At 47.5% G+C, this 23,449-nt stretch overlaps 1 protein-coding gene across 3 annotated transcripts in view; it reads right to left on the minus strand.

Annotated features, from left to right (window-relative positions):
- SNX13 (sorting nexin 13) overlaps positions 1–23,449 on the minus strand; it is a 483,917-nt gene that overhangs the window by 168,253 nt on the left and 292,215 nt on the right. For all 3 annotated transcript variants that reach the window (XM_030201510.1, XM_030201500.1, XM_030201519.1), the window contains 2 exons: positions 15,495–15,532; positions 8,447–8,516 (listed from right to left, as the gene is read on the minus strand). In XM_030201510.1, the coding sequence (XP_030057370.1) occupies positions 8,447–8,516; positions 15,495–15,532 (108 nt within the window). The remainder of the gene's footprint in view (positions 1–8,446; positions 8,517–15,494; positions 15,533–23,449) is intronic.

A 23,449-nucleotide genomic window follows, 5' to 3' on the forward strand; every position in this document is an offset into this window, starting at 1 on the left:
CCAGAGCCGCTACCTGGACTTTAAGGGAACTGAGCGACAGGCCTTTCTCCAGACCTTCTTGCAGGAACGCCAACACTGAAGAAATTGGAGCAGTGAAGGGAGAAAGTGAGCCTGCTTCACACCATGCTGCAAAGATACGCCAAACCCTGGCGTAAGCAGTAGAAGTAGAGCGCTTCCTCGCTCTCAGCATAGTGGCGATGACCTTGTCTGAGAAGCCCTTCTTCCTCAGACGCTGCCGCTCAATAGCCAGGCCGTAAGACCAAAGGGGGAGGGATCCTCCATCACCACGGGACCCTGATGTAACAGGCCCTGCTCCACTGACAGCCGCAGAGGATCGTCGACTGAGAGCCTGATCAAGTCCGCATACCAGGGACGCCTGGGCCAATCCGGACCCACCAGGATTACCCTGCCGGGATGCTTTGCCACCCGGTCTAGCACCCTGCCCAACATGGGCCAGGGCGGGAACACATAGAGAAGCTCTTGTGTCGGCCACTGTTGGAGAAGAGCATCTACTCCCAGGGATCGAGGGTCCCGTCCTCTGCTGAAAAAGCGCGGCACTTGGCAATTGGCCGATGACGCCATCAGATCTAGGCTCGGCTGGCCCCAGCGCTTCGTGATGTCCAAGAACGCCTGAGCAGATAGCTGCCACTCTCCGGGCTCCAAGGTATGGCGACTGAGAAAGTCCGCCTTGACATTCATGACTCCGGCAATGTGGGCCGCTGACAGCTGTTCCAGGTTCGCTTCCGCCCACTGGCATAGACTCATAGCCTCCTTGGCTAGAGGGGCGCTCTTGGTACCTCCCTGGCGGTTGACATAGGCCACAGCCGTGGCATTGTCCGACAGGACCCGTACTGGCTTCAACGCCAGTACCGGGATGAACTCCAAAAGCGCCAACCGAATGGCTCTGAGTTCCAGGAGGTTGATAGACCACTTTGCCTCTGCAGGAGACCAGAGCCCCTGCGCTGTCCTTCCCAAGCAGTGGGCTCCCCAGCCCGACAAAGAGGCGTCCGTCGTGACCACAATCCACTCCGGGGTCACCAGAGGCATTCCCGCAGACAACTTGTCTGTCTGCATCCACCAGCTCAGCGCCTTGCGCACTGCTGGGTCCAAGGGAAGGCGCACAGCATAATCCTCCGACATCAGAGTCCAGCGCTGCAGCAAAGAGTGTTGAAGCGGTCTCATATGAGCCCTGGCCCAGGGCACAACTTCCATCGTGGCCGTCATAGAGCCCCACAGCTGCACATAGTCCCAAGCCCGAAGGGAAGAGGCTACTAGGAACTGGTCCACCTGAGCCTGAAGTTTGACAATCCGATTGTCTGGCAGGAACACTCTGCCCACTTGGGTGTCGAATCGAACTCCCAGGTACTCCAGGGACTGAGTCGGGCGCAGCTGGCTCTTCTCCCAGTTGATGATCCATCCCAGGGAGCTCAAAAGAGCAACTACCCGGTCCACAGCTTTGCCGCACTCTGCATAAGAGGGGGCTCGGATCAACCAGTCGTCCAGATAAGGATGGACTTGTACCCCTTCCTTTCGTAGGAAGGCCGCGATGACCACCATTACTTTGGAAAAGGTCCGCGGAGCAGTAGCCAACCCGAAAGGGAGGGCTCTGAACTGGAAGTGTCGTCCCAGGACTGCAAAACGCAGAAAGCGTTGATGAGGAGGCCAGATGGGAATATGCAGGTACGCTTCCTTGATGTCCAAGGATGCCAGGAACTCTCCTGCCTTCACTGCCGCTATAACAGAGCGGAGAGTCTCCATGCGAAAGTGCCGCACTTTCAAGGCCCGATTGACCCCTTTGAGGTCGAGGATAGGCCGGACAGAACCTCCTTTCTTTGGTACCACAAAGTAAATGGAGTAACGTCCCTTGCCAAGCTGACTTTCTGGCACCAGAACGACCGCGCCCAGGCGGATCAGATTGTCCAAGGTCTGCTGCACTGCCACAGCTTTGACCTGAGACTTGCAGGGAGAGAGTACAAACCCGTCTTTTAAGGGTCGGCAGAACTCTAGTTTGTAGCCGTCTCTGATGACTTCCAGCACCCACGCGTCTGAAGTTATTGTGGTCCACTCGCCCAGAAACGAGGACAGCCGTCCTCCAATCTGCACTGGGGCGTGGACCAAGACCCCGTCATTGGGTACGAGACCCTGGGGGAGGACCGGAGGGAGCACCTCCGGGACGGCGGTCTCTGCGAAAGGAATGCTGCTTGGGGGAGAAATTCCTCTTGAAGGAAGAGGGGGCAGAGCCCGACTTGCCCGGGCGGTACCGACGGGCTTCCTGCAACCGTCCTCTGGAGGTACCGGGACGAGTACTAGCCCGAGTCCTGACCTCTGGTAACCTCTTGCCCTTAGACGTGCCGAGATCGGTCACGATTTTGTCCAGCTCGACCCCAAAGAGCAGCTTGCGTTTAAAAGGCAACCTAGCCAGGCGGGATTTAGAGGCGTGGTCAGCAGACCAATGTTTCAGCCAAATCCACCGCCGCGCAGAGATTGTCTGAGCCATGCCTTTCGCTGAGGCCCTCAAGACATCATACAGCAAGTCTGCCAAATAGGCTAAGCCCGATTCCAGGGCCGGCCAATCAGCCCTCAAGGAATGATCCGAGGGGGAAGCCCGCTGCACCAAAGTCAGGCACGCCCTGGCCACATAGGAGCCGCAAACTGAGGCCTGCAAACTTAAAGCAGCCGCCTCAAAGGACGACCTTAAGGCCGCCTCCAATCTTCTGTCTTGGGCGTCCTTTAGGGCCGTGCCACCTTCCACCGGCAACGCCGTTTTCTTAGTCACCGCAGTGATTAAAGAATCCACGGTAGGCCACAGATAGGCCTCACGTTCACTCATAGCCAAAGGATAGAGGCGGGACATAGCCCTAGCCACTTTAAGGCTCGCTTCTGGGACATCCCATTGAGCTGAAATTAAGGTGTGCATGGCATCATGCACGTGGAAGGTTCTAGGCGGGCGCTTCGTCCCCAGCATAATGGCAGAGCCAACAGGGGCTGAGGGAGAGACGTCCTCCGGAGAGGAAATCTTCAAAGTGTCCATGGCCTGTAACAACAGGTTGGGCAAATCCTCTGGGCTAAAAAGCCGCGCTGCAGAGGGGTCATCCGCTCCATCCGAGCGGGGATCCGTCTCCTCCAAGGAATCCGCAAAGGACCGTTGGGAGACCTCAGACACGCTGCCCTCATCTACATCGGAGGAGACAAATTCCTCCAAGGCCTGGGAATCAACCCGAGGGCGTTTACCTCTGGGAACCTCAACCTTTTTACCAGACGAGGGAGCAGGGGCAGCGTTGTGCATGAGGAAGGCCTGATGCAGCAGCAAAACAAATTCGGGGGAGAAACCCCCCAGACTGTGCACTTCCGCAGTCTGGGCAACAGCCCTAGACGCACCCTCAACCGGCGCTCGCAATAGCGGGGGAGAGACATGCTGCGCATCCAAAATGGCGTCCGGCGCGAAACTCCGCGAAGGAGCCGCGCGGGAAGAACGGCTCTTAACTTTAGCCGCTTCTGTGCCGTCGCCCAAATTAAGGGCGTTCATGGCATTAATGTCTCCAACCTCAAGGGCGGCCCAAGAAGAAGCCGTCCGAGCCGCGTGGCCGGCCAAGATGGCGGAGGCGAGGAGCGGGGGATGGGCGTTTATGGCGGGAAAAACCGCCACGCCGGAGGAAGGACCGGGACATTCATCGGTCACGAAACTGTCACCCAACAAGGGCGAATCAGGCTTGAAGACCCCCGCATCCCCTCTAGAAGCGCTCAAGCGACCCGGGGAGCGACCCTTTGCGCCCTCGCCCTCCGACGCCATATGCCACGAGGAGAAGAATCGGGGAACCCCCTGCCCGCTATAAAAAGGTAAAAATTACCTGCTGTCCGCTCCGAGTTGTAACGACCTGGTGTCCCAGTGAGTAGCTGCAATAGACGCTTAAATAAACGTCGAAATAAACGCCTTTAAGGACGTTCAAAATTTTTTTTTTTTTTTTTTAACGGAGCCAGCGGGAGGGGGGAGAAAAGGAGGGACCTGGCACCACCAGGTTTGCACTTGCTCAAAGAGCCCTCAACCCCAGGCACTCAACAAAACCTAAAAATTAGGCTTGGAGGCCTAGCCAGAGCTGCTGCTGTGTGTGACCACCACCTGCTGAGATAGAGAACATACAGAGGAGTTTCCGGCAGCACATGACCACATATAGGGAGGCAAAAGTTTGCTCTCTATCTCCACCTGCTGGTGGATGGACACAACCCACCAGTCTATGGATTGATCAGCTTGATGATATGGAATAAAAAGGGTGCCCCCAGGGGTGAAACACTCTCTCTTGACATGGTATCAAATTAGGAGGCATTGTTCCCTGAGAGGAGCTATTATCGGCAAACAGCAATAAGATGGACGGTGGGATTTCCACTGGGGGGATCAGAAAGGGTATTTGACACCTGGGCTAAAGCGGGCTTGCGTACATTGGGTCAAGTCTGGAATAATGGAGAGCTGGCTAGCTTTACAGATCTTCAGGAAGAGTATGGATTGATGGAGAGAGACTTAGTTTATTATTGCTTTCTTCACAGCTTCATTAAGAGGCGTGCGCAGAATGAGCTGGAGTTAGCTGAAACAGCCCTGGAACTAGCGATGTGCAGAAGGGGAGGTAGGGGCAGTATAACCCATATCTACCTTGCTCTGGTGGGACGCACTGACCCTCAGGTACTATATCATGCGAGATGGGAGGGGGCACTGCAATCTTCTTATCCCAAAGCAGTGTGGATGAAGAATTATAAGCATTTGCTCAAATCTTCTCTAGCACAGTTTGTAAATGAAAATGGGTTTAAAATGCTGTATTGGTGGTACTACACTCCCGCCCAGCTACAAAAAATGTACCCGGGAAGGTTGGGGCAATGCTGGCGAGAGTGTGGCCACAGGGGCACATGCTTTCACATCTGGTGGGAATGTGCAAAAGCAAAAATTTATTGGGCTAAGGTTGTGGAGCTGGTTAATAAAGTGATTCAACAGCTATACCCGTGTGGGGCAGAATGTTGCCTGCTCCACTTCAGGCCGGCATCAGTATCCAGTTGGCAACATAGACTGGCGATTCAATACTTTGTAGCGGCCAAAATAGCTTTGGCCCAAGCTTGGAAGCAAGTGGAGCCACCAGCTCTACATGTGGTGACTCAGAAAGTGGACTTCCTTTACCAGATATCGAAGCTAACGGCTCTGCAGAGAGGTTCTGTGTTGACCTTCACTAAAATATGGACGTTATATGAACAATTTCAAGAGCAAGATCAGCCACCACTGGAATAGGGGGGGAAGGGAGGGAGAGTTCAGTAGGGGAACATGGGGATTACTTTTGCAGAAGCTGTATGTAACTGTTCGGATTTGAATGTATCTTGATTGGTTAGCAATAAAAATCTCTGTAAAAAAAAAAAAAGTTCTGAGAGAAGACCACTCTGACTGTAAGAGGGAAGAGAATTCCTTTTAGTATTCTTGGTGAAGAGAGCTCAACTTTGATTCTTTGAGCATTTTGGAGGGACTTAAGACAATATCATATCCAGAGTATTTTGAGAACCCACCTGCCTAATGTAACAAGGGGCCATCTGCTTGCAAAAAAAAAAAAAAAAAAATGAAGCCTCCCTTCTTCAGGTAGGCTGTCTGAAATAGATACAAGGATTGAGGCTATGTTCTCTTGAAGGCAGTCAAAACCCCATCCCTGGTTTTGGTTGTGATGAAGGCTGGGACTTTTGGACACTTTTGCTGTCCTGGGACAGGAGCAGGAAACCTGCTAAGGCTGGAAGGAGCTGAAGGGTGGATAACTAATGTCTATGAGAGTAACAGGACCTCCATTGTACTCTGCTCTGATACCTCCTGGAAGGCAGGAGTGGGCCTGGCGAGAGTCTCTGAAAAGATTCTTCCATAGCACAGAATTCAGCTGTTTTTCAGCACGTCTTGTCTGAGGTCTCAGGCATACAGCTAGGTTAAGTTTGTGGATGACATCCTCACAGCAGAAGCTCTCGATGCCATTTCAAAAATACCACACTCCTGCCCTTTAGCTACTAGCAAGCAGCGTTCCTCAGACCTATCCACAGGAAGAATGTTAAACTCTGCAACACTGCACATTATGTTCCACAAGTATATGCCTATGATGAGCTCATGGGATGCTATTTGGGACAACAGAATAACACTAAACCATCTCTTCACAAAAAACTCCAATATCCAAGCCTCCCTTCCACAAGTCACTGAGGAGTCTGGGATCTCTTGAGAGTGGATTCAATCATGGAATGATGAGAATGCTGCTGTTTCTCAAATCACAGAGCCTTCTCAACTCTGGGCATACAGCTGAACTTCTTACTTATTAATAGAAAATAAAAAAGGGGGTCTCTCACATTCTCATATGTATGTCTTTCAGGATATTTTTAATGGGTGTGGTCACAGCTTCTTGGGGGTAGGAGGTAAGGAATTGAAGGATATGCAATATATCCTCCTCCACTTCAAAATGAAATAGGATGGGCCTAAACCATCTCCCAGAGAAAATCAGCGAATGAGAGCTCCTCTGTTGATGGTTTGTATCTCTCATGGAGTAGGGAGGGGTCTGAATGGATACCAGTGGATAAACTCCTTGACTCCTCTTCCTCAGACTCCCAGGAGTGCTAAGACTCACAGAACTCAGTTGATGAAGTTTGAATTTCTACCTGTCTCGCATTACTGACGTGGTCAGGCCTCCAATGGTGTCGAGAGACTGAGGATTCCTGGTGCCTCAGTGAAAACTTATTCCCTCAATGTACTGGAAATGGACACTGGTGCAACTGACCTCAACTTCAAGCCCTCTTCAGGCCTTGGCATCGATACACCCATTTCAAGCAGGCCATGGGTCTTTGAGTATCAACTGAATTACCCCTTGCAAGGAAATCTTAGGAGTGGCCACTTGAGAATCAGAACTGGGATTTGGTCCAGAGGGTGATGCACCTACTCTGATAGCATGGAGGAAGAGCACTCCTCATGTCAAGGGTGCTTTGAGGACACTGTGACCTCAGTCCCTCGCTTCAGTGGGGTACAATAACAAGATACCTCTGCCCAACGTCCTGCATTGCACTCCTTTGGTACTGATGAAGACTAGGTCAAACCCTCTCTCTTCTTTGGTGTGAAAAAGAAGACGACCACTACTGGTGGGCTCTACTGATGCTCGATGTCAAGGGTGTCCAAGACACACTTGATGTTCATGCATCCCCAGTGTTCGATGTAGCTCCTGGATCCACTGAGATGGATGCTTCTAGAAACATTGCTGAGGTATTGTTTACCTGCTCACTGGGCTATGTTTGTGACATCATCCATGTGTGCAGATTTCGCAGTCCTGCTTGTCCTCAGAGAAAGCAATGTTTTACACATGAAAAATAGATATTATAAAATTATGCATGTGAATACACAAAATTTGATGGTGTGTATAGGGAAGATCTGGTCTCTCTTAAGCACACTCCCCCACAGGGCCACTTTAACAGGCCTTGGCAGATAAGCCAGGACGGTGTGGTGAAGCCAGGGGAAATAAAGCTGAAGAGTGGGGGAAACAGAGGGCCAGAGCACGAAGAAGCAGAGCTCCAGAGTATTCCTACAAAACCTATGTTTGAAAGACCAGAGGGTAGCTGTGAGATACAAAAAGATTTTGTCTTGCAAACACTGTGTACACTGACTCATCTGTGATCTATTAAGAACCAGACCCTTTTGTTTGCTACTGAACTCTCAGCTGTTTTATGCATAATCCTGAGCTAAGAGCCTGTGAAAGGAAACAGGTTTCTGTACATTTTACTTTTAAACACAGCATTTTGTTCACTTTTAAACTGTGGCCTAGCTGTGCTTGTGAAGGTTCCTTACCCTACACCTATTCACACTATCACAAAAAAATACATATTAACAAAAGTATGCATACTTTTATGGTCTATGCCAGTGGTTCCCAATCCTGGTTCTGGAGGCACTCCAGCCAGTCAGGTTTTTGGGATAGCTACAATGAATATTCATGAGAGATATCTGTACGCACTGCCTCCACTGCATGCAAATCTCTCTCATGAATATTCATTGTGGATACTCCAAAAAACTTGACTGGCTGGGTTGCCTCCAGGATCAAGTTTGGGAACATTGGACTATGGGTAGGCCTTCCCAGGGGCAGCAGAATACATAAACAAAGGCACATTAGCACCTATGTTGCCTTTATAACATAGTTAAAAAATGGGTGTGTTTTTGGATATTTTTATAGCCAGCCTATTATACAATTATTGCTCAACCAAATATATGCAAGGATTATACTTGATATAATCTAAAAAAAAATTCAACAGCCAGCACCAGTTTATAAAGCTCAACAAAAAATGAAAGTACTATGGGTAATTCTAAAATAAGTGAAAAAGAGGACACATAAAGCAGGGTATTTTATAAATATTACTGGCCTTGCACTGAAGAACCCCAATTTTTTTTTAATAGGATCACATTACCACCACTTACCAGTATCTGAAATGTAGGCTTGCAGTTGAAACATTTCATCACAGTTGACATTTGAAAGGTCATCTAAAGACTGAAAAATATATTTAAGTTAGATATAAAATTGTACAGTCATGATTGATTATTAGAGTATCTCACAAAGCAACAGTGCTATCTACAGTATACAGTGAAAGAATCAGCTTGGTTTTTGCAATTTGTTGCTTTCTCTTGTCTTTTTTCATTCTAACATGTTATTTATGGCATTTTTATATTCCTCTGAAATAAAAATGCATACCTTTTATGGACATAACCTTGGTTTCAACAATTATTCCTGAGCACACCTTTATAACTGACATAGATCAATAACAATGAAAAGTTAAGGCTAAATAATATTGTAAATCAATAAAATCAAAACATTATTAAAAAAACAAAACTTTATCAAGGCTACAAAAGTCTTCTACCGAGCTGACTACAAAATAAAATTGCATAAATTCAATTCAGATCTTATATACCGCTAATATCCCATGTTTAGGGTTCAGTGCTGTTTACAACATTAGTGTTACAACAGTTACAGTTTTGTAAGTAGGACATTGGGTGAAAGCGACGATACTTACCTGTAGCAGGTATTCTCCGAGGACAGCAGGCTGATTGTTCTCATATGTGGGTCGACGTCCGCATCGGCCAAGGAATCGGCATTTTGCAAGCAAAATATTTAAAAAGTTTTGCCAGTCTTCTGGCGCGCGTGCAGCGCGCACTGTGCATGAACGGACTGATTTCCCGCCCATTGCGTGAGCACTTCTCTTCAGTTAAATCAAAGAGCATATAGAGAAATAAATAACTCCAAAGGGGAGGTGGGTGGGTTTGTGAGAACAATCAGCCTGCTGGAGAATACCTGCTACAGGTAAGTATCTTCGCTTTCTCCGAGGACAAGCACCCAGGCTCACTCAAAACAATGAACATTGGTCAATTGGGCCTCGCAACGGCGAGGACATAACATAGATTGACTTGAAATCATAAACAACTAACAGAGTGCAGCCTGGAACAAAACAAAAAAGGGTCTAGGGGGGGTGGAGTTGGATCCTAAACCTCGAACAGATTCTGCAGCACCAACTGCCCAAACCGACTGTCTTGTTGGGTATTCTGCTGAAGGCAGTAGTGAGATGTGAATGTGTGGACTGATGACCACGCTGCAGCCTTGCAAATCTCCTCAATGGAGGCTGACTTTAAGTGAGCCACTGACGCAGCCATGGCTCTAACATTATGAGCCGTGACATGACCCTCTAGAGTCAGCCCAGCTTCGGCATAAGTGAAGGAAATGCAATCTGCTAGCAAATTGGAGATTGTGCGTTTCCCCGATGGTGACTCCCCTCCTGTTGGGATTAAAAGAAACAAACAACTGGGTGGACTGTCTGAAGGGCTTTGTCCGCTCCACGTAAAAGGTCAATGCTCTCTTACAGTCCAAAGTATGTAAACTGCTTTCGCCAGGGCAGGTATGAGAACGGGGAAAAAATGCTGGCAAGACAATAGACTCGTTCAGATGGAACTCCGACACCATCTTCGGCAAGAATTTAGGGTGCATACGGAGGACTACTCTGTTGTGATGGAACTTGATATAAGGTGCATGCACTACCAAGGCCTGAAGTTCACTGACTCTACGAGCTGAAATAACAGCCACCAAAAAAATGACCTTCCAGGTCAAGTACTTCAGATGGCAGGAATTCAGTGGCTCAAAAGAAGATTTCATCAGCTGGGTGAGAACAACGTTGAGATCCCATGACACTCGTGGAGGTTTGACCGGGGGCTTTGACAAAAGCAAACCTCTCAGAAAGCGAACAACTAAAGACTGTCCAGAGATAGGCTTACCCTCTACACGCTGATGATAAAACAAATCGCACTAAGATGAACCCTTATAGAGTTGGTCTTGAGACTAGTCTCTGATAAATGTAGAAGGTATTCAAGGACAAGAAGGAGGATCTAGGGCCTTGTGTCACACCAGACAGCAAACCTCCTGCATTTGAAAGAGTAACACCTCTTTGTGGAATCTTTCCTGGAAGCAAGCAAGACTCAGGCGACACCCTCTGAAAGACCCAAGGGGGCAATTTCTAAGCTCTCAACATCCAGGCCGTGAGAGCCAGAGACTGGAGGTTGGGATGCAGAAGCGCCCCCTCATTCTGGGTGATGAGGGTTGGAAAACACTCCAATCTCCACGGTTCCTCGGAGGACAACTCCAGAAGAAGAGGGAACCAAATCTGACACGGCCAGAAGGGAGCAATCAGAATCATGGTTCCGCGGTCTTGCTTGAGTTTCACCAAAGTCTTCCCTACAAGAGGTATGGGAGGATACGCAAAAGGCATCCGACACTAGTCTGTTGTGAGCCTGAAGCCTGGAACAGAACTGAGGGACCTTGTGATTGATCTGAGTGACGAAAAGATCCACCGAGGGGGTGCCCCACGCTCGGAAGATCTTATGGACTACGCCCATGTTCAGTGATCACTCGTGAGGTTGCATGATCCTGCTCAACCTGTCGGCCAGACTGTTGTTTATGCCTGCCAGATAAGTGGCTTGTAGAAACATGCCATGACGGTGCTCTCTCAGCCACATCTGGATGGCTTCCTGACACAGCGGGTGAGAACCAGTGCCCCCCTGCTTGTTGGTGTAATACATGGCAACCTGACTGTCTGTCTGAATCAACATGATTTGGTTGGACAGCCGGTCTCTGAAAGCCTTTAGAGCGTTCCAGATCGCTCGTAATTCCAGGAGATTGATCTGAAGACCTTTTTCCTGAAATAACCAGGCTCCTTGAGTGTGAAGCCCATCTACATGAGCTCCCCACCCCAGGAGGGATGCATCCATCATCAGCACTTTTTGTGGCTGAGAAATTTGGAACGGACGTCCTAAGGTCAAATTGGATCGAATCGTCCACCACTGCAGAGAATTTCAAAAGTCAGCGGACAGTTGGATTACATCCTCTAGACTCCCTGCAGCTTGGTACCACTGGGAAGCTAGGGTTCATTGAGCCAATCTGATGTGTAGGTGGTACCATGGGAGTCACATGAACTGTGGAGGCCATGTGGTCCAGACGCCTCAACAATTGCCGAGCCGTGACCTGTTGAAACGATCGAGCTATGGACACCAGGGACAGGAGGTTGTCTGCCCTTGTCTTGGGAAGATAAGCTCGAACTGTCTTTATGTTCAATAGGGCTCCAATGAATTCCAACTTTTGGACTGGAGTGAGATGGGACATGTGGTAATTGATCACGAACCCCAGTAGTTCTAGCACCTGAATAGTCATAAGCATGGACTGCTGAGCGCCTGCCTTCGAGGTGCTCTTCACCAGCCAATCGTCGAGATAAGGGAACACATGCACTCCCAGTCTGCATAGCGACGCTGCGACTACCGCTAGGCACTTTGTGAATACTTTGGGTGCAGATGTCAGACCAAAAGGCAGCACACAGTACTGAAAGTGCTGAGTATCCAGCCGAAATCGAAGTTACTTCCTGTGAGCTGGAAGTATCGAGATCTGTGTATAAGCATACTTTAAGTCCAGAGAGCATAGCCAATCGTTCTCTTGAATCATGGGAAGAAGGGTGCACAGGGAAAACATCCTGAACTTTTCTCAAACTAGAAATTTTTTCAGGCCCCTTAGGTCTAGGGTAGGACGCATCCCCCCTGTTTTCTTTTGCACAAGGAAGTACCTGGAATAGAATCCCAGCCCTTCTTCCCCTGGTGAAACAGGTTCGACCGCACTGGCCTTTAGAAGGACGGAGAGTTCCTCTGCAAGTACCTGCCTGTGCTGGGAACTGTAAGATTGAGCTCCCGGTGGGCAATTAGGAGATTTGGATTCCAGGTTGAGAGTGTATCCTAACCGGACTATTTGAAGAACCCTCCAGTCAGAGGTTATGAGAGGCCACCTTTGGTGAAAAAACATCATCCTCCCCCCTACTGGTAAGTCATCCGGAATGGACACTTTTACTGAGGCTATGCTGAACTGGAGCCAGTCAAAAGCCCGTCACTTGCTTTTGCTGGGGAGCAGAATGGGCCTTAGTCACACGCTGTTGATGAGAACGAGCGCTCTGGGGTTGAGCCTGGGTAGGTTGTCGAGAAGCAGGAGTGTACCTATGCCTAGAGTAGGTATAGGGGGCACTCCTCCTCCCTCCAAAAATCCTTCTGGATGAGGCGGCAGTAGCAGAAGGCGCCCGGTGGGAGAGAGAATCCATGGGAGGAGATCCGCCGGCAAGCGGAGAACTCAAACACCCCACGGTAAAAACAAAAGAAAGCAAAAAGTGGGAGAGTGACCAAGGATGCCAGAAACTGGAGGATGTTCGTTAATAAAGAATTTTATTAAAAGTTTTGAAGACGCGATACAACGTTGTGTTTCGGCCGTCAGGCCTGCATCAGGAGTCTGCCGTGCAGAATGCTGCAGAGCAATAATGATGGAGATCCTTTGAAGATCTCACAGCAATCTCTTGTGCAGAGTATTACTGGATGACATAAAGAATGATTCTTCAAAAGGAACGTAGGTAGTCTTTAAGAAGACTGTTGAATAATCCGTCAGAAACACTGCACGTACTGCGGGTAATACAGCTAAAAGAGAATCCATAGCATCATTATGCTTCTTGATTTGATCAACTAGATCCTCTACTTTTTCTCCAAAAAGATTGTCCCCCCCCCCCCCCCCCGGCAAGGAACATCTGCCATCTGCTGCTGGACAGAATGATCCAGGTCAGAGACACGCAGCCATCAGAGTCTGCACATCACTATACCTTGAGCAGCGATTCTGGATGTCACATCAAAAGTGTAAAAAGTACCCCTAGCCAGGAACTTGCGACATGCCTTCTGCTGCCTGACCACCTGACGAAAAGGCTCGGCCAGCTCCGTAGGGAGTGCATCAACCAAGTTGGACAGTTGATGTACCGAGTCCCGTAAGTGGACGCTCGTGAAGAGCTGGTATAACTGGATCTTGGCAGCGAGCATAGCGGCCCGATACGTCTTCCTCCCAAAAGAATCAAGAGTCCTAGCTTCTCTGCCTGGGGGCACCGAAGCATAGTCTCTAGTACTTCTGGCTCTCTTGAGGGCGGAGTCTACCACCATGGAATTGTGGGGTAACTGAGACCTCATCAACCCAGGTTCCCCGTGGATCCGATACTGGGATTCAGCTTTTTTCGGGACCACGGGGCCAGAAAGAGGGGCTGATCATTTTCGCATAAGGACTTCCTTCAGTACCTTATGCAGAGGAACTGTCACAGACTCTTTAGGTGGAGAAGAATAATCCAAGACCTTGAGCATCTCAGTCCTCAACCTCCACAGGGAAGGAAATAGCCGTAGCCATTTCCCGGACAAAAGAGGAAAAGGACAGACTCTACGGTGGAGACAGTCTCCTTTCTAGCGGAGGGGAAGGATCAGAGGGAATCCCAAAGGACTCATCAGAAGAGAAGTACCTGGGATCCTCATCTGACTCCCGTGAACGCTCCTGCTCAGTGTCGGATAAAAACTGAGTTAAGGTGCTTCGATACTGGACCTACCTCGACGCCAAGGAACGATGTCCTCTATGGAGATGTCGAGAGGTCGATAACCTGTCCGACTGAAGCGAAGCTCCCTCCACCGATGTCAAAGGGGAGTTGACCTGGGTGGCAGCCGACTTTGATGCCGCAGACGGCATCGTGGTCGGGGACCTCACCACAGGTAAAGGGCCAGACACCGTTGCAGCAGATGGTACAGAAGGCACAAGCACCCTCGACACCACAGCTGACTGACGAAGCAGTCCCTCCAGAAATTCTGGAAACAAGGCCAGGTTGTGGGGTCAGTGGGACAGGCGGTGTCAGAATCTGTGGAGGCTTGGGAGCAGGCATTGGGCTGCTAGGAAACCAATGAACCAGCACCTCCTGTATTGAGGGGGGGGCGATCCTCTTGGTGCCAACACTTCTCGGGTGCCGACTCTCTTGACATCCTGGAGCTCTCGGTACTGTGCGTGAAAAGAAAACGATGACGGTGCTTCTTAGCCTTCGCTCGACGCCAGTCATCGAGACTCCTCGGTACCGATGAGGAGGATGTGGAATCCTCATGCCTCCTTGGGGCCGGGTCCGACAAAGGCCGGTCCCGTGGGCCTGAATAACAGGAGGCCTTGAGGCAGGTGGAGACCCACTTGATGCCTTACTGCTCCCAGCACAAGTTGGTCTCATAGCAGCCATTACCTCTCTCCCCAATGTCGATGTCGCAGGACCGGACTGAGCCCCCAAAAGTTTTTCTCATTGAGCCTCTCGAGACGCTTGGGTCCGTTTCTTCATACGAAGACACAGACTACAAGCGGCTGGGCTATGGTCGGGCCCATGAGACTGAATACACCAAGCGCGGATATCGGTACCTGAGATAGTCCGGTTGCGCAGAGTACAACGTCTGAAGCCGCTCGGAGTCTTCGATGACATGGAAGGAAAAATGGCTTCGCCGAAATCAAAAGACGCGATTGTGCCTAAAAAAACCAGAAAAAGGCACAAAAGAGAAAAGGGGAGAACCCGACCGGGCGGCCTAAAGGCCGGCCGCGACGAAAAAGAAAGAAAACTTGAAATAGGTAAAAAACTAAAAGGAAACTACGGGAACCTTATTTTTTTTTAATCTTGTAAATAAAAAATTAATGAAATAGAAGCAAACAAACTCGCAATCAGCGAAGACTCTTCTTGGGCCTGAAGAGGAGCAGAAACGAACACTGCCGCACCTCGACGTGGAGAAAGAAAAACTGAAGAGAATTGCTCATGTGACAGGTGGGAAATCGGTGCGCGCTGCGCATGTGCCAAAAGACTCTGGCAAAACTTTTTTAATATTCTGCTTGCAAAATGCCAATTCCTGGGCCGACACGGACATCGACCAATATGTGAGAACAAGCAGCCTGCTTGTCCTCGGAGAATACAGTCTTATTGGTTAGCTATGTTATAGAGCGTTATATGGTGTGATTATAAATATGAATAAAGATAAACTCATATACAACAAATTTTACTCTGAAAAATCCCCAAATAATTAATAGGCTCTGGTGGTGAAGGAGTTAGACCAGCGGTTAGTAAAGCAAGCCACCAGCACTTACCAAATTTATGCTGCCTGTAGGAGAGCCATTAAAAGATTCTGTGAAAAATAATTTAGAATGCAGAAAATTATTTCTAAACTGTTACTGTAGCTAAGAATCATACACTAGAATCAATTCACATCTGTTAAAAGATAAGAAAACATGAAGAAAAATAAGCAACTCATGGAACATACAGTCTCAAACCAAAACATCTAAATGAAAATGTGTATACACCTACTAGCAGTACAGAATAGTGCATTCATTCATAGAACAATTCATTTGTGATTCTAGGCTCATAACAGCACATTATGCTGCCTAATATAGTAAAGATGTAAAGGAAATAGTGCACTTATACCTTGAAAGAAGTGTTAGCTCTAATGTAACTTAATTATTCTTGACCTATCACAGATGGGACAGTACTGAAAAGCTCACTGCAATGTGAGAAAAGCTTGGTCTCCACATCACTTTTGCATTAGACTTGATTTCCTGATATTTTAAACCAGATATCTTTAGTACCAAATATCAAAATAATATTTAAAAAATTTTATCTGAGAATAACTTTTAACTGGTATAATCTGACAATGGCTTTAAATACAGCCTTTAATATTATTTGTGTTTCTACCTTTGAGAATTTTAGCACAGACTAAGCCCTTATATACTTTATAGAAATCAAACATCAGTAAATCAAATAGACAATGATAACTTTATCTGACATGTACTTTTTTCACTGCTACAAGCACTACTTTATTTAGTTTTATTTAGAATGAAGCTGTTTCTGAGTCTGACGTCCTGCACGTACAACGTGCAGCGACGTCAGACTCAAAAGAAACTTTCGTCGGTGCCAGCTTCGGTGGAAAAATGAAAGGACCTCGGCTTGGATGGCGGGGGTTGGGGGTCCCCCGCCAGCTGACGGAATTCTTTAAAGGCAGGGGCAGGAGGACGCGGACCTCGGCTGGCGGGGGTTGGGGTCCCCCGCCAGCGAAGGTAGGCGAGCAACGGAGGGGGAGGGTTGGCAATGGCAGCGGCTGGGGGGAGGGGGGCTATAATGTGCCCCCTCACTCTGGCCCTGGCCCCCCCTACCGCCGCAGTTCAGATACGCCCCTGCTTTCATAAATGACCCATTTTAAAATTCCTTTTACCAAGATAGTATATCACAGAATAAAGCTACTCTATATCCCAAATACATTGATACATCACCTTCTACCTAAATACTAAATGCGCTATCTTGGTTCAAAGGATTTTTCAAATTATGCATACAGAAAATTCTGAATGACACAGGGATGGGGATCTGCGGTAAATCTGCAGTAGGAAAAACATTTTGTTCATTTGGAGCAAATCATTTTACCATGCCACGGGAATGGTTGAAGTCTTACACCCGAGGTAAAAAAAAAACGGCTATCGCTCCCATGGATCTGCCATATCAGTGTCTTCTTCCACCATCACCCCCACTCCCTGCTGCAGTCTTTACCGTACGGAGCTCAAAGCAATCTCCTTAGGCCTGCTACGGGCCTTCCCCCTGACGATTCCACCTTTTGATGCAACTTCCTGTTTTCACAAACAGGAAGTTGCATCAGAAGGTGGAACCCAGCAGGAAGGCCACAGAGCAGGCCTAAGGAGATCGCTGTTAGCTCCGTTAGGTAGATACTGTAGTTAGAGGGGAGGAAGGAAGACAAAGTGCCGGACCTGCAGGGAGAGGGACTGCTGGAGAGAAGGGAGCAAGGCGCTGGACCCGTGGGAGGGGGGAAGCGAGGAGCTGGACCTGTGGAAAGGGGGCTGCTGAAGAGAAGGGTGCAAGGTGCTGGACCTGTGGGAGTGAGGCTGCTCGAGGGAAGGGAAAGAGGTGCTGGAGCCATGGCGGGATGAGGGGTGGGGTGGGGCTGGAGGGAAGGTAGAGAGGCGCTGGACCCTTTCTGAGAAGTTCCGAGAGAAGAGGACATTTCTCTGGTAAGTGAACACTATTTTGCTTTGTGCTTTGGGAACTTAAAGATTGGGGTTTAAAGGAAGAACTGTAGGTTACTGATAGGCAAAATAAAAATATAAAAAGCAAATTTTATCAACTAATCTCCATAGTCTTTTCCTCTTAGTTTTAAAAACTTTGTACCACAGCATTAACAGATAGAATCTAGCAGGCACTGCAGGATCTAGTTTAGTCTTGTTCCTTCCCCTCCAGCGCGCCCTCCCATGGGTCCAGCACCTCGCTCCCTTCCCTCCAGCAGCCCCACTCCCACAGATCCAGCAACTCCCAACCCCCCCCCCCCCCCCAACAAATCCAGCACCTCACTCCCTTCCCTCCAGCAGCCCCCCCATATAAGTACAGAAGTATTGCCATACTGGGAAAGACGAAAGGTCCATCAAGCCCAGCATCCTGTTTCCAACAGTGGTCAATCCACTGTTTACTATGTGTTTTTGCCTCCAATGCAATCTTTTTTTCAAAGTCCTTCTTTGCCTTCCTTATCAGCGCTTTGCATTTGACTTGGCATGCCTTATGCTGTTTCTTATTTTCGGTTCCTTCTTCCATTTTCTGCAGGATTTTCTTTTAGCTCTAATAGCTTCCTTCATCTCACTTTTTAACCATGCCGGCTGTCGTTTGGACTTCCATCCTCCTTTTTTAGTATGTGGAATATTTCTGGCCTTGGCTTCCAGGATGTTGTTTTTGAACAGCTTCCACGCCTGATGTAAATTTTTGACCCTCACAGCGACTCCTCTAAGTTTTTTTTCACCGTTCTTCTCAATTTATCATAGTCTTCTTTTTGAAAGTTAAACACCAACTTATTGAATTTCCTGAGTATATTTACTCCAAAGCTAATATCAAATCTGATCATATTATGATCACTGTTATCAAACGGCCCTAGCACCATTACCTCCCGCACCAGAACGAGAGCTCCACTAAGGACTAGGTCTAGAATTTTTCCTTCTCTTGTTGGCTCCTGTACCAGCTGCTCCATAAAGCAGTCCTTTATTTAGTCAAGGAATTTTACCTCCCTAGCATGACCTGATGTTACATTTACCTAGTCAATAACGGGGTAATTGAAATCACCCATTATTATTGTGTTGCCCAGTTTGTTAGTGTCCCTAATTTCCTTTAACATTTCTACATCCGTCTGTACATCCTGACCAGGCGAACGGTAGTACACTCCTATCACTATCCTTTTCCCCTTTACACATGGAATTTCAATCTATAGGGATTCCAAGAAGTGTTTTGTTTCCTGCAGAATTTTCAATCTATTTGATTCAATGCCCTCCTTAACATACAGTGCTACCCCTCCACCAATTCAATCCACCCTATCCCTACGATATAATTTGTACCCCGGTATGACAGTGTCCCATTGGTTACCCTCCTTCCACCAGGTCTCAGAGATGCCTATTATATCTAATTTTTCATTTAGTACAATATATTCTAACTCTCCCATCTTATTTCTTAGGCTTCTGGCATCCGCATATAGACATTTCAAACTATGTTTGTTGTTCCTATTTACATCATCATGCTCAGTACTTGACAGTATTAATTTGCAATCTTTTGTCTGAATTTTATTTTTATTTATTGCGCTTGTATCCCATATTTTCCTACCTACAGTGGTGGAAATAAGTATTTGATCCCTTGCTGATTTTGTAAGTTTGCCCACTGACAAAGACATGAGCAGCCCATAATTGAAGGGTAGGTTATTGGTAACAGTGAGAGATAGCACATCACAAATTAAATCCGGAAAATCACATTGTGGAAAGTATATGAATTTATTTGCATTCTGCAGAGGGAAATAAGTATTTGATCCCCCACCAACCAGTAAGAGATCTGGCCCCTACAGACCAGGTAGATGCTCCAAATCAACTCGTTACCTGCATGACAGACAGCTGTCGGCAATGGTCACCTGTATGAAAGACACCTGTCCACAGACTCAGTGAATCAGTCAGACTCTAACCTCTACAAAATGGCCAAGAGCAAGGAGCTGTCTAAGGATGTCAGGGACAAGATCATACACCTGCACAAGGCTGGAATGGGCTACAAAACCATCAGTAAGACGCTGGGCGAGAAGGAGACAACTGTTGGTGCCATAGTAAGAAAATGGAAGAAGTACAAAATGACTGTCAATCGACAAAGATCTGGGGCTCCACGCAAAATCTCACCTCGTGGGGTATCCTTGATCATGAGGAAGGTTAGAAATCAGCCTACAACTACAAGGGGGGAACTTGTCAATGATCTCAAAGCAGCTGGGACCACTGTCACCACGAAAACCATTGGTAACACATTACGACATAACGGATTGCAATCCTGCAGTGCCCGCAAGGTCCCCCTGCTCCGGAAGGCACATGTGACGGCCCGTCTGAAGTTTGCCAGTGAACACCTGGATGATGCCGAGAGTGATTGGGAGAAGGTGCTGTGGTCAGATGAGACAAAAATTGAGCTCTTTGGCATGAACTCAACTCGCCGTGTTTGGAGGAAGAGAAATGCTGCCTATGACCCAAAGAACACCGTCCCCACTGTCAAGCATGGAGGTGGAAATGTTATGTTTTGGGGGTGTTTCTCTGCTAAGGGCACAGGACTACTTCACCGCATCAATGGGAGAATGGATGGGGCCATGTACCGTACAATTCTGAGTGACAACCTCCTTCCCTCCGCCAGGGCCTTAAAAATGGGTCGTGGCTGGGTCTTCCAGCACGACAATGACCCAAAACATACAGCCAAGGCAACAAAGGAGTGGCTCAGGAAGAAGCACATTAGGGTCATGGAGTGGCCTAGCCAGTCACCAGACCTTAATCCCATTGAAAACTTATGGAGGGAGCTGAAGCTGCGAGTTGCCAAGCGACAGCCCAGAACTCTTAATGATTTAGAGATGATCTGCAAAGAGGAGTGGACCAAAATTCCTCCTGACATGTGTGCAAACCTCATCATCAACTACAGAAGACGTCTGACCGCTGTGCTTGCCAACAAGGGTTTTGCCACCAAGTATTAGGTCTTGTTTGCCAGAGGGATTAAATACTTATTTCCCTCTGCAGAATGCAAATAAATTCATATACTTTCCACAATGTGATTTTCCGGATTTAATTTGTGATGTGCTATCTCTCACTGTTACCAATAACCTACCCTTCAATTATGGGCTGCTCATGTCTTTGTCAGTGGGCAAACTTACAAAATCAGCAAGGGATCAAATACTTATTTCCACCACTGTATTTACAGGCTCAGTGTGGCTTACAAGGACCTGTTATGGTGTTACAAAGAGTTCAAGGATGACAAAATAGACCTAAGCAAACAGTTATGGAGGGACACCTGACCTTGTACGGTCTCTTTTGAAACCTCACTATCAGGATACCCTATCTTCCCTGTTTTGGTGATATCTTTGAAAGATACCTTATTCTGGAACCATGTGCTTTTGAGCGACTGTCAGCCTTCCCCCCGTTTCTACTTTTAAAGCTGCTCTATCTCCTTTTTAAATGCCGATGCAAGCAGCCAGGTCCCACCCTGGTTAAAGTGGAGCCTGTCCTTTCAGAATAAGCTCCCCCTTCCCCAGAATGTTGCCTAGTTCCTAACAAATCTAAAACCCTCCTCCCTGCACCATCGTCTCATCCACGCATTGAGACTCCGGAGCTCTGCCTGTCTCTTGGGCCTTGTGCGTGGAATGGGTAGCACTTCAGAAAATGCTACCCTAGAGGTTCTGCATTTGAACTTTCTACATAAGATCCTAAATTTGGCTTCCAGAACCTCTCTCCCACATTTTCCTATGTCATTGGTACCCACATGTACCAAGACAGCCGACTCCTCCCCAGCTCTATCTAAAATCCTATCTAGGTGACGCATGAGGTCCGCCACCTTCGCACCAGGCAGGCAAGTCACCAGGCGATCCTCACATCCACCAGCCACCCAGCTATCTATGAATCACCAACTATAAGAGCTGTCCTAACCCTTCCCTCTTGGGCAGAACTTACAGACATATCCTCAGTGCGAGAGGATAGTACATCCCCTGGTGGGCAGGTCCTAGCTACAGGAGTACTTCCTACTTGACCAGTTGTGTAGGGTGGAGTGCATATGTTTTTGGTACATGAATGATGGTGCATATTTATCAATAAACAGATGGGTGTCGGGTGTTGGAGGTGGGAACATTTTTTCACAACTGACCACTTGGGATAATCTCCGGTTCCCTCCTCCCTATTCCCCTTGTACTTTGGCTCCCTCCTCCCCATTCCCCTTGTACTCACTCCTCCTTCCCATCCAGCTCCCTTCTCCCACCTCTTCTCTGTCTTTTCTTTAGCTCCCTCTTCCATTAGCAATTTCTTCTCAAATACTTTCTCACAGTTGTCTCCTCTTCAGCCAGCACAGAATGAAACCTCACCAGCCCATTGTTGTCGGTACCACCATGGGAAGCTGTCTTCTTTGGCTGACAAGGGTTGGGTCTCGTGGGCACACCCAAAACTGTACCAGTGCCACATGTTTTCTTCTCTTTTTCTGCTGCAGGGCTTTAGGTGTCTATGGTACTGACTTCTCAGCACAGCACTAGATAATCTTCCAGTGGTGGAGCTTAATCTACCCCCTTCTCTGGTGCTTACAGTTCTGGTGATTTACTCATGTCTATTGGTATGAATGGGTTGGTACATATGTAAGCAAATCCATGTGTAAGGATGGATAGACCCTTCTTAATAGGTGCTATCGTTCTTACAAAATGTGCTTAAGAAAAGGTGATACCTTTTTATCATGAGTGCTTCTAAGCCTTAATTTGTGGCACACCTTTTAGCTTATTCAGTCCTTGTGGCACACAAACCAAAATTTTAATGATTCTCCCTGCCCAGTCTGAAGCACAGCACTGTTTACCTGTGTGGGGCTCATTATGCTGGCTTCCATCTAAATATGTGAGGACAGCAAGTTATGCACGACGATGGGACGCCATGCATTCAGACATCAGAGAGAAGCCAGTAGAGTAGATACACAAGTAAGAAGTGCTGCTGTTCTTCTACCAATGGGAAGTACGGAGAGAGGCTAGAGCTTTCTGGTGGGTGAGTTTGTGACATTTGTTCCCTGTAGTGATAATAGTGACAAATCAGTTCAATCTAGTCACAAGAATGGGGTGAATCCACTGGGGACTCGCCATGAAAAAAAGATAGTAGTAATCTACTCTCCAACTATACCAAAAAGCACATTCTTTAAAGTTTAGCTATTACAAAATATTTTCGGACTTAATACAAAAACCATGGGGGCTGGTAGTTATACCCTGCATATAAGAGAACTAATTATGCACCACAGAAAAATCAAATTAACCAATAGAGTCTATTTAAAAGTCAGACATTGTACACTGGGTTCCAGAGCATGCATCTTACTCTAGGAAGCATACAGATACTAAGAACATATGAGTTACTATACTGGTACAGACCGAAGGTCCATCAAGCCAAGTATCCCCTTTCCAACAGTACCCAATGCATGTCACAAGTACCTGGCAAGATCCCACAAAAGCTCAATACATTTTATGCTGCTTATCCTAGAAATAATCAACGGATTTTCCCAAGTCCATCTTAACAATGACTTGTGGGACTTTTCTTAATTATCCAAACCATTTATAAGACCCTGCAAAGCTAACTACTTTTACCACATGCTCTGGCAATGAATTCCATAGTTTAATTATAAGTAGATAAGTATTGCACACTGGGACAGACAAAAGATTCATCAAGCCCAGCATCCTGTTTCCAACAGTGGCCAATCGAGGTCACAAATACCTGGCAAACTCCCAAAAAAGTACAGAACATATTATGCTGCTTATCCCAGAAATAAGCAGTGGATTTTCCCAAGTCCATCTTAATAATGGTCTATGGACTTTTACTTTAGGAAGCCGTTCAAACCTTTTTAAAACCCTAACCACCTTTACCACATTCTCTGGCAACAAATTCCAGAGATTAATTACACGTTGAGTGAAGAAAAAGTTTCTCCAATTTGTATTAAATTTACTATTTTTGAGCTTCATTGAATGCCCCCTAGTCCTAGTATTTTTGGAAAGAGT

This window comes from Microcaecilia unicolor, chromosome 1 (assembly GCF_901765095.1).
Source record: "Microcaecilia unicolor chromosome 1, aMicUni1.1, whole genome shotgun sequence".
NCBI classification, from domain to species: Eukaryota; Metazoa; Chordata; class Amphibia; order Gymnophiona; family Siphonopidae; genus Microcaecilia; species Microcaecilia unicolor.